The 18,071-nt window shown below is 42.0% G+C and overlaps 1 protein-coding gene across 1 annotated transcript in view; it reads left to right on the plus strand.

Moving 5' to 3' along the window:
* Positions 1–18,071, plus strand: part of mgat5 (alpha-1,6-mannosylglycoprotein 6-beta-N-acetylglucosaminyltransferase) — an 87,395-nt gene that overhangs the window by 39,924 nt on the left and 29,400 nt on the right. Inside the window, exons 7-11 of the mRNA XM_049569764.1 lie at positions 613–774; positions 2,367–2,536; positions 3,547–3,681; positions 9,370–9,503; positions 15,915–16,048. Of these exons, the coding sequence (XP_049425721.1) occupies positions 613–774; positions 2,367–2,536; positions 3,547–3,681; positions 9,370–9,503; positions 15,915–16,048 (735 nt within the window). The remainder of the gene's footprint in view (positions 1–612; positions 775–2,366; positions 2,537–3,546; positions 3,682–9,369; positions 9,504–15,914; positions 16,049–18,071) is intronic.

Consider the following 18,071-nt stretch of genomic DNA (forward strand, 5'->3'; position numbering starts at 1 on the left):
CCTCTTCTCTCCTCTCTCCTCTCTAAAGCCCTCTTATAAATGAGCTATAAAAGGTATGACTGATGTATTCACTCCTTTCAGACTACACAGCCACAGCTCACGTTTGCTCGTAACACAGAGGGCTCTGCACTCTGAATGCTCCAGTGTTTGTTGTTCTGTCACCATAAAAACAGCCTCTCTGAGTGCAGTATTTTTTCCTCACAGTTTTTACTCCAAAGACTTATATTAAGGTTTGTTTGATACTTTGCTCTCAGGAGAGAACTCAAACATACGCACTTGTTTGTGTGCCCTCAATAAATAATTTCCTCTGCAGATGTCTGTGACAGTTTATGATGGTTATTATCACCTCAGCAGAATCACTTGAATTCAGGCGTCAGTGATTACAGAGAGATTTCTTGGACAAATAGGACACATAGAGACTGACAAATGGTGAAGCATATTAAACATTCAACATTTATTCGGCCACATATTTAATTTGTCTGCCAATCTAAGGTGATGAAATCTAATCTAATCAGTGTCTTTACAGCTTACACCTAACATTATCTGGTACATGCTGTACAGCAGGAGCAAATGTACACAGGCTGGTATAACTGTTTCACGCTGTGTCTGCAGGCGGAGGTCCGGACCAGTTTCGAGGAGCTTTACCGTGTGATGTCACAGCGCGAGGAGTTCCGCTGGATGATGCTGAGGATCAAACGCATGGCTGAGCCGTGGGTCAGCGCCATCCGCTCGCTGGCTGCCAAGCAGAACCTGGCCAGGCGTCGGAGGAAGAAGGTAGGCATGACATGCAGCGCATCGTAGTACACTGGAGAAATCAAGCGAGACAGACTGACTAGACGGCGTTAAGAATATTGAATGAGAAGCTTTTGTGAGCTGGATATACTGCAGGTGTAATTAACACATCAGCTGGAGACAGAATACCATATAAACTTGTCACACATTATTAATTTAACCAGCCAACAGACAGACACACACACACCCACCCACAGAAACAGGTGCACGTAGATATTCCAAATTCACTTTGCTCCCACAAATAATACCACAACTGAATTTTAATTAAGCCATTAGCTCAAAATTTAATGTTTACCTCTCAAAAACTTTTGGAAAACACCACCCCTCAGCTTTCAGCCTGTTGAAATACAGACACCAGGCAGGTACACACACACACACACACACACACTGACATATAGTACCGCCCTGCTTTTGCTTAGGGAAGAAATGGTGGTGGGAAAGGACTGACATGGATATTCCATTGTGTCCCAAGCTGTGAGCAGCTCCCAGCACTGAATAATGTACTCCACACTTTCCACTGGCCTTGTGAATAATTCACATCACATTCCCGTGATACCTTGGTGCTGATGCAAAGCAGCATCCCCTTTAACAAAGCAGAGTGTGCAAGCAACAAGCATTTATCCATCTATCCATCCATCTATAGTGTCTCACCTATCCTTCCTTCCTTTTCTGTGTCTCAGTTTAATCTATTCAGTCTATAATTAAACAAAGTGTTTTTTTCTCCAGATACTTTCAAAGCCAGCTCTTTATTTCAGCTGCTAATCTCTTTTGGATATTAATCCGCACTATTAATCCTTGACTGGTGTGTTTTGGGGCTGGCTGTCAACAATGAAAAATGAGTCGGTCACTTCAAACAAAGCCTGCTATTACTTCCTACTCCTGCTGTGGAACACTCTGTTCCCCTCAGCAACTGAAAACCATCCTCTGTGTGTGTGTATGTATGTATATGTGTGTGTGTAAGTGTAACTTGCATGTGCTTTTCTCAGCATGTGCACTGTGCACCTGACAGCATACAGGGACAAAGTGTAATTGCTTTCACAGTCTCCTACTGGGATAAACATGTTTTTTACACTCTCAATTTAAATCTTTTCCAATAGGAAACCAGTGGGGTGTCTTTGAATTATTTGTCACCATTTTTCTGTAAGGAGTTTCAATGTTATTTTTCTACATTAATCTGCGTAGGAAAGAAAGAAAGGGCATCCAGATGTCACAGATCTCGTTTAGCTCGCTTACATTATACGTTCATGCTCATTAAGGCTCTGTAAGTGTGGCTGTTTTCAAGCTAGCTTGTGCCGCACTAGCCTTGATGAGACAATCTCATAGACCCCCTCATCAGGTATGCAGCATTCTTATTAAATGTTCTCCTCGAATTATTCACACAATAATATACAGAAGGGCCAACTGTAAAACTGTGGTATTAAAAACAATGTTTAAAACTAGCTAAAATGGAAGGAGTCTTTGTCCGTTTGTGTGTCTGTCTTGGATTTTCGTGACAACTGTTCATCTGGAGTGTAAATTCTACACTGCATGAATAATTAACTCATTTTATTGCATGCCTTCTTCTCTCCAATCAGATCCTTGTGCACTTGGGCCTGCTGACCAAGGAGTCAGGCTTCAAAATAGCAGAAAATGCCTTCAGTGGTGGCCCGTTGGGCGAGCTGGTCCAATGGAGCGATCTCATAACCACGCTGTACCTGCTGGGACATGATGTTCGCATCTCCGCCTCCCTGGCTGAGCTCAAAGAGTCAGTAGCAAACACACGAACACTATGATAATCCTTAAGTTAATGCTGTATGTTAAGAAAACACACCTGTCATATACTCCACCTGCTTGCTCTGAGTTGGACTGTGCTGCAAGAGACACACATGCTTAATTTCAGAAGATCCCACTTTGATTAGTTTTCCCTAGTCTCAGTCAACAAAGGTCATTCTATGTGACATCAGTGGGATGCTCTTTTGAGCCAAACAGCCTAAGCCAATAATACTGATTGTTGTGTGTCCAGTGTAAGTCTGCACAACAGATGCTTTAGGTCAGATATAGAGTATTTGGGAGGGAGAAACAACAGTTTTGTATCAAATTTGCTGCATCTGTGCTTTATAATCCAACCCTGGGTAACCTAAAGTCAAAGCACATTTTGATTGGCACGTTTCTTTACATGTAGGTAAACCAGCAACCTCTCTGTATTTGTTTAAGTTATTTGACTGTGGTACACAAATGTCTGTAAGCCAACTACAAACTTTAAGCTCAAACAGGCAAGCTGACACACCTTGTCTAGTGGATACATATGCATGCACAGTATGCATATGCATACTGTTTGACATGGATACATTACTGTGTGGGCAGCTGAGCCGACTAAGAATCTTCACTACAGTATCTCTACCTTTTTAAATTTTTAAATTGGTACTTAGATATGCAAGTGAACATGGGAACAGGTTTATCCCATGTTTGCTTTAAACCTGCACTGTATGTATGATCTCTATACCTGAATTCAACAAATACCCAGAGGTCTGTCCTTGGAAATACTAGTCTTGAAAATTGCATCAGACAAAGACGTCATCACTGGACTTGGGATTTTTCTGTCTAAATGTATTGTTTAGTTTTAAAATATTTATATCCAAATGTCTAAAATTTTCATGTGGTATTAGAGTGAACAAAATGATCTTCCCGGAGTGTTTCTCCCAGCTTTATTACCAGCAGCAGCACACTAATATTTTGAATGTTGAAAGTTTATTTCAATCCAAATTTTCTCCCCAGGATCATGCGCAAGGTCATGGGGAACAAGTCCAGTTGCCCAACCCAGGGTGACAAAGTGGTTGAGCTCATCTACATTGACATTGTGGGCCTCACCCAGTTTAAGAAGACGCTGGGACCCTCCTGGGTCCACTACCAGTAAGTACATGTATATGGAACTACCAGCTGGTGACTGTGAGTGATGGACGCACAGTTCTCTGTAGTTTGGGTTCTTGTCTGCAGTGTGCGGGAAACCTGTACAATGGGTTGAGCCATTGACGGGTAATTTACCTTGAACTGTAAATGTGTGAGTAAGGCCACACTGTTTCCATTATCTCCAAATGAATTCAGTAATTTGTAGATTCCTTTAACCTTACGCTGCCACTGCCAACTGTTGTTTCACAGCCTCTCTCACATATGCAAAGGGCATTGGGTTGAGGCTTGTCTGGCACTTGCCGGCACAATGAGTCTATTTTCTGCTCATACATTACCACGATCTCCCCAAAGGCCGCAGTAGCGTCAGTTGTTCGCAAGGTTTTGAATCTATTCTTTCTCCGATTGCTCCGCTGAGGACCGTAGACGAGGCCTTCCCGGTTTGTTTTGAAAAAGCTCTCATCAGCTCCGACTGACAGGAAAAGAGAAGGAACAATAAGTCTGGGGCACTAATGGCCCCGCTGGTTTCCTCCGGCTTGTCACCAGGTTTTGTTTGTCTGCGACATAACACCTTAAACTGCATCCGCTCCCTTTGTACCCCGAGGAAATTGATTCGGCCTCAGGCGTAATGTAAGGTCCAGATGCTGTTTTCTGCATTATTTCTCCTACCATTATTGAACACTTATGTCAGAGCACTTAATGTCACCGTGCTTTGTGAAACAAGACCTAGACTATAGGTTGGCACATTTTTCCGTGCTCTTTCTTCTTCTGCTAAATGTAACCTATTCTGTTTCCCCGCATCGCCTTTCTGCCAGAGTGTCTTTTTACTTTGCTGTCTCCTGTTAGTGAATTACATCTTTGCCTTTGTGGCCTGGGAGTCCCTTTGTGAAACCATCTTCTCTTGACTTTATATGTCATGCAGGAAGTGAGGGAGAGAGAGATCCCATGGACAGAACATGCCAGATTTGTTTGCATATCAGACCCCAAATCCTTGCGAGCAATAAACTGTGTCATTATTGTTCCCTTCTCTCTGGTTTATTCTTTGTGTTTGGGGACAAAGCAACCAAGTCTGTCAGGCCCGTTAGTGATTAATGTGTTTTGTTATTGCCCCAGTCTTCTGGCTATCTGTCTTACAGTGCTGTATCACTGTGTTACATACTACTCTGGAGGAATGGGAATGCTCTGAGCTGTTGTTCTCTGGGTATAAACCAGAACCAATGTTGCCCTATTGTTCTATTTCATTTAATCCTTTCATCCAATAACTGAATCGGGCAATGCACTTTCATCTGCATCGTCGAGGCTGCAGAAATTGTGCCAGTGTGTACCAGTTCCAGATTTGGTGTTGACGGCAAAAACACAGAAATGAAACTGGACATGTGACGAGTTAGTCATCAGCTGCGTGTGTTCCACAAGTTTGATTTCATCATTTCTCGTCTGGCTTCCATTTTTCTTTGTTGCTTCCTCACTGTCTTCTGCCAGACACTTTGTTTTGACACAACACTGTCTGTATGTATTGCTCGTGTGTGTTTATATGGGGGTGTGATTCATGCCACTGACTTTCATTCATCCACAGTGTTGAGAACTTTGTGGTGCAGGCAGTAACTGGCTTGGTGTGGGTTGCAAATCACTTAGTGGCAACATGTAAAAGTGAGAGCTGCACCACATATTGTTTTTTGTCATTGTGAAAGACTGCTATATTGCACTTTGAGGTATTAAATTACATTCTATGTTACTATGTTTGCTCTGCTCTCCGACATGTCCCTCTGCTCTGCCTGTGTCTGCCTTCGTGTGAGTAGAGCGTTGTTTGTTTGATAGATGAAATTGCGGTCAGTCCTAAAACAACATACGAGTTAAAACCCCAGAGAACATTCACTGTGTCTTGGAGAGGACGGTACAACTGGGCTGAAAATTACTTGTGTTAGCTTTGTTTGTCGGTCGCTTCCTGCCTGGCGACTATGGCGGTGCTGCATTGTGGATCTCACTCACTACTGGTCAGCCATTTGCCATCCTGATGCACATCCATGACAGCTTAATAGCTATCGTACTTTTTTTTTTTTTTAAGATTATTTTAATAATTGATTATTATAAAAGTAGCGTAGCTCCCTTGTCTGAAGACAGACAAGACAGAAGAGTGTAGAAAAGAATATTCAACAAAAAACCCCAAAAGAACAAAGGCTGCAGTATATTACAACTAAGAATGAATGAGCTAATACATTTTGTAAGAAAAAAAGATTGTACAGCAAAGTGGTATTGACATCAACAGATGGAGCAATCAGTTACTGCCCTCCAGGGATAAGCAAGTCAGAGTTTTTGGAGGAAAAAGTGTAAGAAGTGTCCTCAAAGTTGCCAGAACTCTGTGTGATTTATATTTGAGGTCACAAGTCAGTTTCTCCAGAATAAACACAGCTGATATCTGTGATAACCACATGTCAACCGTGGGGACCTGTGGAGCAGACCATTGGAGCAAGATGCACTTTTTAGCCACGTATAAAAGACTTGTTAACAAAGATTTGACATCCTTATCAAAGAATTGTCCGATTTAACGTTAATTTAAGTCTGCACTGATGTGTAGCCATGCCAACATAGTTGTTTTGTCGGGGTTTTAGGAGTGGAGAGGAGCAAAGTAAAACAAACTATGATGTACCCTTGGAAGTGATGTGAGGTTACTACCAGTTAGCCAGCCATGCTAATGTTTGCCATTAATGTTGCTGACGGCGTCTGGTTCAGGGGAGGTTGATTAAATACTCATGTTCAAAGGAGAAAGTAAGCGTGTCAACAGTTTTATATCGTAGGTGTTAATTTATTGCTTAATAATAGTTATAAAGGATAACAATTGAGGTTAAAGTCTGTTAGGTGGAGCACATTGTCAATAAAAGTGAATACATGGGGTCCATTAGAACATCTGAAAACAATCAGATGTTATTAGCTGGATGACAATCGCAGTAAGATAATCAGTAACATGCCGCGCTCTGTGGCGTCCTTGAGAAGTTTTTTTTTAACCAAACCCTGCTCAGCTTAATGCTTTTATAAGACATGTGATTAAGTGATATGTCTGTTTGTCATGCAGCTATTGAGTTTGGCCTTAGGGCTATAGAGACATATAACACACCCTCAGGTAGAGTCATGTGAAGCAAAAATCCCCATCTGATATCTCTATTTCCTAATGACCCATATGGGAGCATTTTATTTATTGCCTGTTTCACATGGGAGATAATCATGGCAGGAGAGAAAGCTATCATTTACAACAGCTGTTGTTGTACATTGCCCATTTGGGATCACTTTAGGTGGATTACATTATAGTGAAATTACACTTCTACTTTGACAACAACATCCGCACTCGTCCCGGCTCGGTTTGGATATTACAGCAAGTGTTACTAAGTGCGTACTTGTTGAGCTGAACAGCCTCAACTCTTGCTACATTATGACGCCCACTGTCAACTCAGCGGACTCGGGATATGTGCTGAAAGCCTCGCTGCAGCCATATTTACATCATGTTATGGCTCCAGCAGCGCTTCCCCATCTGTTGAGGACAGATCTACCGGGGACAGATGAGGGTTGTTTTTCTCCAGAGCGAGTGGAGATGGCATGTGGGCATGTTGTTGTTGTTGTTCTGCTTTCAGTCTAAAGTTTCCTCGTGGTGAATGTGTTTCCCAGCTCTATACTCTCCCAGGGCCTTTCACAGTTCATGCAGCCAGCTGCACAGCATCTGCCTGGGCGGAGGGATGATCACTGGGAGAGAGAGGGGGGATTTTTAGCTGTTTATGTTTATGTGTGTGACACTGAGTGTGTATATGCATGCAAGTCTGCTTACACCTGGCTTCTTCCTGTCACTTTATGATTAATGCTGAGTATTTTACCTTGACCCAAAGCGGGAGTCACTTCCTTTTATCCACCCACAAGACTGATCTTGGGCTCAGATGGCCATTAAAAAAATTCTCATTGTTTTAGGATTTTGTCAAAGGAAAAAAATCAGTGAAAAAGATTTGATTAATAGGGTGAGATAGATTGAGAAATGCATGGCCAAGTCAACAGATTGAAATTAGCTTTCCTTTCTTTTAATGGCCCTTTCCCTTCTGAATTGATAGCAAAGGACGAGACAGACCGGATGTAATCTAGAAATGAGAAGCGAGTAACAATGAGCGAGTTAGTGAATGCAGAGCATGCAGTTTAAGGTCATGAGCGAGCAGCTCCCTGCATATATACACCATTCCTTCTCCTGGTTGTGGTCTAATTAATCCTGTGCTGTGACCTTTGAGTCAGCCGTGATGTTCATTCACAGTCTCACACCTCCACAGGATGGGATTTCACTTTCTCCCTGTCTGAGAGTGGAGGCATCGTTTGGGTGCTTTCGCTATCCTGCTTTTTTATATTGTGTATATGTTATGATTTTTGTGTCACTGCACATATAATGAAAGACATTTTTACAGTGTATTAACTCAGATTTTATTCCTTTAACATGAATGCTACAGAAATGCAAAAAAAGGAAGGAATTCATGTTTTTGTTTTGTTCTGTTTGATACCACTGAAATGCTCCAGGCCACATGGGATTACACGACACACCAAAATAACATGTATAAAGACTTCCTGTAGCTCACATTCATGTTCCAATAAAAAACAAATCATTGCCGCAGACCACTGAACATGATGAGTGCACCAAAGAAAATGAGATAAAACATATTCTTCACAGAAACAAAATAGATTAGAAACACATTATAAAATATGGCTTCTTTTCACAATCTTCCAGCAACAGAATCCTTTTTAGTTCTACTGATTGTGATACAAACAATATAATACAACAACAACATTTTTAATTTCATTTACCTGACAAAGCCTCTCAATAAAGTGTTTCAGTTTGGCAAATAAACACAATTCATATACATCTCATCTTTAGCTGTTGTAGCATCCCAAAGCTCAAAACCAACTGGGAACAGGTGAGTTAATATTCCGGGTCTTCAGGCCGACTACTGTGGTTTTAATGGATATGAAATGACAATCTAATGCCTCGTTCACATGAAATCAGGCAGACAGTCGACTGCAGACAGACAACACCGTCTGGATGGCATGAGTCAAATGAACAGACTTTCTGAAGGAAAGGCAGGAAGGGAAGACAAAACAAAACACAAATGACAATATGTTACAATGATGATGCTGTATATTTAGCTAGGAATGGAATAAAATATGTTAAATAAGTATGAAGAAGCAACATAACATCCTGTTGTAAATTGTGGGATGGAGGACGGCAAAAAGTTAACATTTTTACTTTGAACGGTGATGCCATCTCCCGTTTCTGTTGCCAGTACTCTCAGCCAGCCCTTACTTATTTTACCGTCCTGTTCTTACCTACTAAAATGACATCTGGGTTGCCATCTTCCATCTCCATGATTCCATGTGAACGCAGCATGAGGCTTATTTCTTGGACCAGAGTGAAGGTCACTTGGAGAATACTGTGGAAAAGCACTGTGTAGTGGTTCACTTCAGCTCCACTGTAGGTGTGCGCACAAGGTGTGAACTGTTTTTCAAGTACATGATAACAAGTCTGAGTGTGTTTGTACAGAGATGATTTATAATGGTGTTTATGGGTTTCATTGATTTCACAAGATGCAAAGCAAATATCCACTATTATGTTAATGTTAAGCAGTATAAACATGCATCTGTGCCTCAGCCATTAACACGTGTCTTTGTGTGATGTTACAGGTGCATGCTGCGGGTGCTGGATTCGTTCGGGACGGAACCAGAGTTCAACCACGCCCACTACGCACAGTCCAAGGGTCACAAGACACCCTGGGGGAAGTGGAACCTCAACCCGCAGCAGTTCAACACCATGTTCCGTAAGTCGGCAGCATGCCAACATGCAACAACACACACTCTAACCAAATGTGCATCTGCCAACCATCACGAACGGACTAGTAAGATTTAGCTGTAGTATTAAAAAAAAAAAAAAAAAAAAGGCCATTTGGCTCAGTTATAGCCTGAGTGCAGGATTTAAAATGTGTTTACCACAGTTTATGTAACGAAAACCAGCACAGAGAACTTTGCTGGTTGATCCGTCCTCTGAGTCAACAACTTAGGAATGCACAAAGATCCCTGATCCGTCCAAAATACAAAATTCTTCAAGTATGTTGTGGTGGAGGCTGGCTTTCTTCTCTACATAGCTCTAGCATATTTTACTTTAGCAAGTTCCCCACTCTGTTGTTTAAATAAGGTCAAGTTGCCAAACTCTGCTACTTGCAGTATAAATCAGTTTTCATGATCATTACACCCGTAGCTGTTTCCTATATCCACAGTTCCAGTTAGATTTTCTGCTATGAATGAGCTGTTTTGGTTGGAAAAGAGGCATAAAAGAAAATCCAGGGCGTTGCTAATGGAATATCATCAAGCAGATTAAAGGAAAGTAAGAGGTCAGACACTCTCCATTTTACTGTGATTATGAATGTAGGACGTAGGGGTTTTATTGCTCTCTGTGTGTGCATCCTCCTACTGTGAAATCACGCTGTAACTGGAGTCAACCACATTTGCTGAGGTGGATGGTGCAGCAGAGGAGAGAGAGAGAGCGGAGCCAGTCTCCCCCCCCGGGGTATTGACCTTTTCCCCATGGCTAAGAGAAAGTGAAATGTTACCCCGCAGTCCCCGTTTGCGAGGTGAGGCCTGGAGCTCTCCAGAATGCCACTGCACCTGAATAGGCCCTTTGTCCACTGAATAGGGTATGTCTTTCTCATAACACACTGGGGTCCTTGCACAAAATCCAGTTAAGAGTCGCTAGGTTAGATGATATCGCTGGTGAAACAAGTGCACAGAGGTTTGGCTGAGTGTTAAAACCACAGAATGGCATCACTTCCAGGCACGAGAGACTATAAAGTTTTCTCCCCTCTCTGCATTGTGCTGTGCAACACCTTACCCTCAAGCTAAAGAGTAGCATTTATACTCCTCAGATAGTCTCACACATTAACACCTCAAAGGATGATGAAGTAGGTATCTGAGTTTTGTAATTGTATCACACCGTGCACACATAATATTTGTACTTGGAGCCAGTTGTGTTTATGTCTGAGCAGGTGCTTGTGTCAGCTTGGATTTACAATGGGTGGAGTTTAATCCTTGAGTACATTTCAGAAGTTACTCCTAAATTTAGTTGTCTAGGAGCTATCTCACATTTACCTCATCAGTCTGGTGCTGCAAGCATGCTCAAAACATATTAAAGAATTTACCTTATATAAATTGGATCCCCTGGTGGTTGAATTGTATTATAAGTCACCCACTGAATGTAGATGTAACAATGGGCAAATCAGGTGCAAGTAGGTAATCTATCCTGGATTTGGATTGGCCCATTTGTTACGATTAGGTAGTGCTCTATAAATCATTGGTTGGGGGAATTGGGAGTATCTGGCTCCTGGCCAATAAGACAAGACACAGCCAAATTGACCTCATTAATCTATTTCAGAGTCTGGATAGAAGGGAGTGTTTTCTGGTGTACAATTTGTGTTTGAATGGGCTGCACGTCTTCGTTATGTTGGTTCTGTTTCCTAGCACAAGCCATTTATAATCAGGAGAGCTGAATACCTGCAAATATAATTAAGTTAACCTCTCCTGTAGGTCAGAGTGACATGCAAGGATTGAAGTCCTGCCAAATTTAATTTCTTTTCTATGCACCTCATCAGCTTAAAACGGGTTTGTTACAAAGGACTTTGCTATGAGATATAAACCTGGCTACAGAGGGATATATCCAGACTTTTTATCAAATTATTCTGCAATCAAGGATGACTTTGAATAATGATCCTTCCTTTAATCCCTACAGTCGCAAAGATATATGCACGGCCAACAAATCAGCTTTGTAAACCAGGTTTCTCGTAAACCCTCGCCGCAGTTCTCCTGTGTGTGTCCCTGCAGTTGAATGCTTAATCCCTTCCGGAAATGATGATTAATACCGGTCAGAGGTCGAACATAACAGCAGATAGTATTTATCTTTGAGGCATTGCCAACTACGTAATTGACCCTGAGATCTGCCATGCTGATAGTGCCTGTAAAGCTTTGATTGATAATGTCGCTGGCACACCCACTCACTAAAGGTTATCTTTATTTTCCATCTGGGTGGGATCAATACGCTGGTGTCTCTGACTGTCTCTCACATGCCTTACTTACTGTCCAAAGCCTAAATATACTTTTTACACCTTAAACCACAAAAATGTGTTCTTGTTTTTCATCATTTCCAGACAGCGAGGAATGAAGTAGTTTGCCACCTCTTATCAGAAGTTAAAACGCAGACGAATGGCTGCCAAGATGTTGCCCTACCTGTTCTCTGCATATCTCTATACTCACTTGGATTTACAGCATTTTGTAATGAAACATTAGTGCCAGAAAAGAACATCTGACCCTTGAACACTTGCCTGCGTCTGTTCAGTGATGCCAGCGGGGGAGAACATTGAGGACGTTATTTTGCTGTAATTGAGCACCTCTCACTATGTTCCTACCCTCTTTCAGTCGAAACCTTTTCAGATGCTCGCTTTGATTGATTGCAGTGGATTAGCATAATGGAAGTGTTGCAGAAAGCTCTAACAGCGAAGTCCAGAAATGCTGTCGGTCTCTGTACATGAATACAATACCACTACTTTTTATTCCAGTACGTGTTTTTTTTTCAGTGTATTCACTGAGTGTGGGCGGTTTAATACACCAACATTAAATGTAGTTTGCTGCACCGCAGCTAATTAGCATTATAAGAAGCCTCATTTAAAGGAGGTCATCCACTTTTTAAAAAGACTTTACTTGTTAATATCTCAATTTTTTAAATGATCAAAGCAACTTAAACATATGGGTATTTGTCGGTGCATAAAACAGGGCCAAGTGCATTTGCTTTGTTTGTCCTCAGACTATGAAATATGGACAACATAAGTGAAAATCAAAGAGCATCTATAGCTTGCTATTGATTGCTAATTGTCTGTTAAGTGAGTTATTTATTCTTGCTGTGGATGTGCTTTCAGACTCGTGTTGTTGTGGTAATTCAAACGTAGAGTGAATTAAAGGAACAGTGTGTAAGATTTAGGGGAATTTAGTGGCATCTAGGAGTGAGGATTGCAGATTGCAACCAGTTGAAACTTCTCCCAGTTAGGATTCCTTCAGTGTTCAGGAGGTTTTTACCAGGAGGCAAATTATTTGCAGAGGTCTACTCCTTCCTAAAACAAACCAAACAGAAGATTTAAACTGGTTAAAACACTGAGTAAAGCAGTTTCATGTAAAAGAAGATCTGTGTTTTTCTGACAGCGTTGTAGCAGATGGGCTGCGAACTACGGTGGCTGACCTGAAAAGCTAATGGCCCCATCTAGAGCCAGTGTTTGGTTCGTCCATTTTGGGCTACTGTAGAAAAATGGTGATGCAACATGGCGATCTGCTCCCTATGTATAAACAGCTCATTCTAAGGTTATAAAAGCACAGCAGTTTTTATTTTCAGGTGATTATACACTAAAGAAAATACTTACTTATACATACTTATTAGTATTTCTCACAATATATCCCCCAAAATCCCACACAACCTGGACCTTTAATTTGAGTTTAAATACATTTTTCATCATTGTGATGCTGGCAGCACTGTTAGCAACCTGGTACATCCTCAAAGAGCTCACCAGTTAAATCTCAAAGCTGTTGGTGTGAAAGCATTTCAGGTTTAGTTCTTGTATTTTCATCCTTCAGGCCCATTCAGATGAGCTGTCGACCCACACAGTCTTTGATGAGTTTTCAGAGTGCTGAAGATTTTAGTGCTGATGATGCAGTTTGAAATCTTTTTTTCTCTGTGTGGCCAGCAGTGGAGAAGTTCTTGTAAAAATGAGCCTGCATACTCAAGTGTTGGTCCGGCATTAATCACATAATACATAGTCTCTGATTTGGGATTACTTTTGCCTGGTGCAGGAGCCACTGTGTGATAATGTAGTATGGTTTGCCTCTGTTGCTGATTCAGTTAGACTTTCCTGCTCCTTTTAAAGGGCACAAAGGAAGCCCCTGAACAGCCCCTCTCACCCTGTCAAAGAAGATATCCTGCCCTTAAGAGAATTACCGACTTCTCTTCACCCCGCTCCTTCACTCAGCTCGGCCAGGTTGTTCCAATATTGACTCCCATTCTAACAGAGTGAACCCCGGCTAGCTTACGTTGCAACTTTGTTCCCCCCAATTCACAAGTTTGTCAAGAGCGACAAAGCAGCTGCTTCTCCGGCAACGCTGTCCTCCCGGGCTGTTTGTTAGCTAATAGCAAATGAAGCTGTGGCAAGTTGAGTGACATTTTGAGTGGCGGCTCTAGTGGGAGAGGAGGCATCTGTTGCCAAATGCATCAAGAGGGCCTAACACTAATTAACAGCCTGTCCTGTTTACACAGTTAGTTTGGTACATGAGTGTTTGTGCTGCCTCCTCCCAGTGCCGAGGACCATCTCTCCCTCTTTGCCATTAGAAATACATCTCAGTTATTAGGAGGAGCCACCTGAGGTTTGTACTGGCGCCTTCTTGTTGCTTTTATATCGTTATTTAACACCAACTCAGACTTCATTACGCCACAGTGACACCTCACGCAGATCTGGTGATATCTTCATCACATCTGCTCCCACATTCCTGTGCTCTCCCACACACATAGCACAAAGTGAACTCACAGCGCTCAGGCGGTGAGAGGTTCCTCTGTGCATTGTTATACTGGGGAAGTGCAGAACAGGAACAGGATTTGAATACAGGAGATTAGGAATTGGACGAAGGTTGCAACCCTGAGACATGTAATCACATGCGGTGTGAATAAGAGATAGTGTAACACTCTCAGTGTCTGGCTCTTTGCCCAGAGTAAGAACTGCACACGATATCACAATATATCGTAGCTGGCGTGTCCCATCAGGACACTGAGAGGGTGTGACGTATGAAGCAACCTGTGATAAGTATCCAACAAACATTCCACTAGTTTGATGGAGCTTGATTTATGCTTGACTTTTGTTGGTGCCCTTTTTATGGTTATATATAAGTCGACACATTTTTGTCATTTTTCAATAATTGCTTCGTCTGCTGCTGGGCTCATTTGCTCTGCATTTTCTGCTCCCTGTTTTTTTTTTTTTTTACTGCCTGGAGAGATCAAGTGAACAAACATTGGCTTTTTGTCGAGTGGGAGAAAATGTCCCATTCCAGCCAACACCCTGATAAAAACACGTCAACACTATTTGTGAAACTGCTGCAGCACAGCCGAAACGTCATCGTTTCTGCTGCTATCTCCTGCAGTCATATCATGATACAGCAGCTGTGTCCCTGTCTTCATGTGCTCAGTGTCATGATTGATGATGATCCACCCCCTCTTTTTACACAAGGTGGGATTAATCCTGAGGATATTTGCAGGAGTTGGGTCTGACTTGTTTGAATGCTGGCAGGTATCTTCATGTTAAGATTCTTTGCTTAAATTCTCAATAAGTCCTTTTTTTGTATTCACTATACTGAAGCCAGTTCCATCTCCCATGACTGACTGACTTTAATTTGGCTCTGTAGTAATAGTGTTGTCGTAAAAAACGAGCTCTGACCACAGCAGCTCCCCCGGGGCTCCAACACAAACCACAAACTGTGCACCACAACACCGGGCAGCCTGTTTTCACTCTCTTAAGGGGGTGGTGAGGTCTGTATTTCAGTCTGCTCGTACTATTCCTCAATTAGATTATTAAGCATATTCAGTTTTGGACTGAATCTTCTCTGCCCACACTCCAGACACTTGTCTTTACATTTGTTTTACAAGGCAGATGGCAGTGAGGTAAAGAGCTGCCAGCTCCAGGCTCCACACTTGACCTGCTCATCTTGTTGTTCCCATAGTAACTAGTCATCACCGGGCGATAAGGAATTGAGGGAACAAAAACCCAGAGTGCTCGGCGAGTTGTGTCTCTCTCTGTGGAATTATGATCAGTGCTAAATGCTGGCATTGAAATGGGCTTATTTATTCAACTGAATTGTACCCAGACGACGTGTGTAAGACGTATTGAAGGCAGTTTTGTTTGTGCCTCAGTAATGCATAAATTAAGATGAGGAAAACTGCCTGAAGTCATTTTATTCCCAAAGACGTGAACACTGACTTTTTTTCACCTCTCTCCTTTTTGTTTTGCAGAAACACATTTGCATGCATCACGTTGATGATGAAAGGAGGCCTTTGAGAGCTTTTAACTCGTAATCTGTTAGAGGCATGCACTGATATTCATATGAGTTGTGTATGTTTGTATGTATTTATATATTTTTATTTGCTTATTTTGCCACAGCTCACACCCCAGACAACAGTTTCCTGGGCTTTGTGGTGGAGCAGCACCTCAACGCCAGCGACATCAGGCACATCGATGACATCAAGAGGCAGAACCAGTCATTAGTCTACGGCAAGGTTGACAACTTCTGGAAGGTAATTCAGTCTTTTATGCACAAGACATTTCTGATATTGCGAACACACCGAACACATTATTACACCCAGAAACATGTAATTTAACACCTAGGGCTGAGTTATACTAGGAAAGAAATGGTTGGCTGACAAGGTTACAAGTCAAAAGAGTTTATAGTTATAGACTGATGTAACCATGCTACAGAAGAGAAAGTATTTCTGACTTTTTAAAAACACCACAAACACATCTATAGGCTGTTCCCATAAACCTACAGACACATTCACACTGACACACACCTTCTCAAATACTGACATGTGCTGGCATATACAAATCTGCACATAGATACATAGGTATGTATTCCTTCTGAAGATGAAAGGGACAGACTAGGCATGCCAAGAACACCAGCGCACCAAGGATAACCCATTTTCAGACCTCAGAGAGCTCTGCAGTGAAACTCTTTGAACAACCTTGGGTAAAACTTTCACAGGAAACTTAATAGGAGTCTGGTTTAGGAGCTCAAATTCAGCTTATCGCCCTCTCCGTGAAGTTTTTAATATATTCAAATACATGCTCACACTGCGGCACAGAGACCAAGGGATTACTGTATCCTAGACAAAAACGACTTAGAGACTTGGGGAGATTTGCACATTGTTTGGCATGCCATGGATGGTTGGATTACTGCCCGCGCCTTGATGAGCTTTCAGCCGACACCATGTATGTTGCAGAGTGGGTCGCTCCAGATGCAGCTGACTCTTAAAATGTCTGACAGAGAAACTCGGTGGAATGCTACAATAGATGCTACAAGCGAGAGTAGTCTTCATGTATTATGCCTGTAGAATTAAATAATAAGCCGAACATAACTGACTAATGATCTGGAAATTCTGTTGCATCAGCCAGTCATGGTTTGTTCCACTTGGTTATTTCTAACTTTACCAACACTTTTTCTCCATCCAGCTGGCTAGTGACAATGTCATGCATTTAGTTCCTGTGGTTCTATGGTACCTGGAACTGTCTGGTCAGAAAGGCTCACAGTCTCTTCCTGTACGTTCAGGCTTGGGGCTGAACACTACAAGTTTTTTTTTTTTTTTTTAAAACACCACTCACCACTGAAGAGTTGTGTCGGAGCGGGAGAATGTCCAGGTCATGGGCACATAAACATTATGTTTCAAGGCTTTGGACGAGTGTTTATTTGTTCACTCATATGCCCATTTTTTTTCTACTGGTGTAAGTTCAGACATGTGACAGGTCTGTGTATATGCACTGGTGCATGCAACGTTTAAAATGACATGCACCATGTTTTGTTTTGGTTTTTTTTCCGTGATAGCCATGGCCGGTGACATTATGTTCATAGGTTGTCCATCCATCCATCTGTCCGTCCCATTCTTGTTAATGGGGACAGGATAGCTCAAGAGTGCCTTGATTTTTTATTTATTTATTTTTTCTCTCACATTTGGCACAAACGTCCACTTGGACTCACGGATGAAGTGATTAGAATTTGGTAATCAAAGGTCAAGGTTACTGTGACCTTACAAAACACATTTTAAGCCATAACTCAAGAATTCATACGCTAATTATGACAAAATTTCACACAAATGTCTGATAGGATAAGATAAAGAAATGATAACATTTTATACATAAAGGGTCACTGTGACATTATTATTCATTCATTTCCGTAACCGCTTCAACCTATTGAGGGTCACGGGGTGGCTGGAGCCTATCCCAGCTGACATTGGGTGAGAAGCAGGGTACACCCTGGACAGGTCAGCAGACTATCACAGGGCTGACACATACATAGAGACAGACAACCATTCACACTCACATTCACATCTATGGCAATTCAGAGTCACCAATTAACCTGCCTGTCTTCGAAGTACCTGGAGAAAACCCACGCTGACACGGGGAGAACGTGCAAACTCTGCCTCCCTCCTGGGATAGAACTAGGAACCCTCTTGCTGTGAAGCGACAGTGCTAACCATGCCGCCTGTGACATTATCATGTTTAGCAAAAACACTTTTTTGGCCATTAATTAATGCCATAACTTGGAGA

This window comes from Epinephelus fuscoguttatus, linkage group LG24 (genome assembly GCF_011397635.1).
Source record: "Epinephelus fuscoguttatus linkage group LG24, E.fuscoguttatus.final_Chr_v1".
In the NCBI taxonomy this organism is placed as follows: Eukaryota; Metazoa; Chordata; class Actinopteri; order Perciformes; family Serranidae; genus Epinephelus; species Epinephelus fuscoguttatus.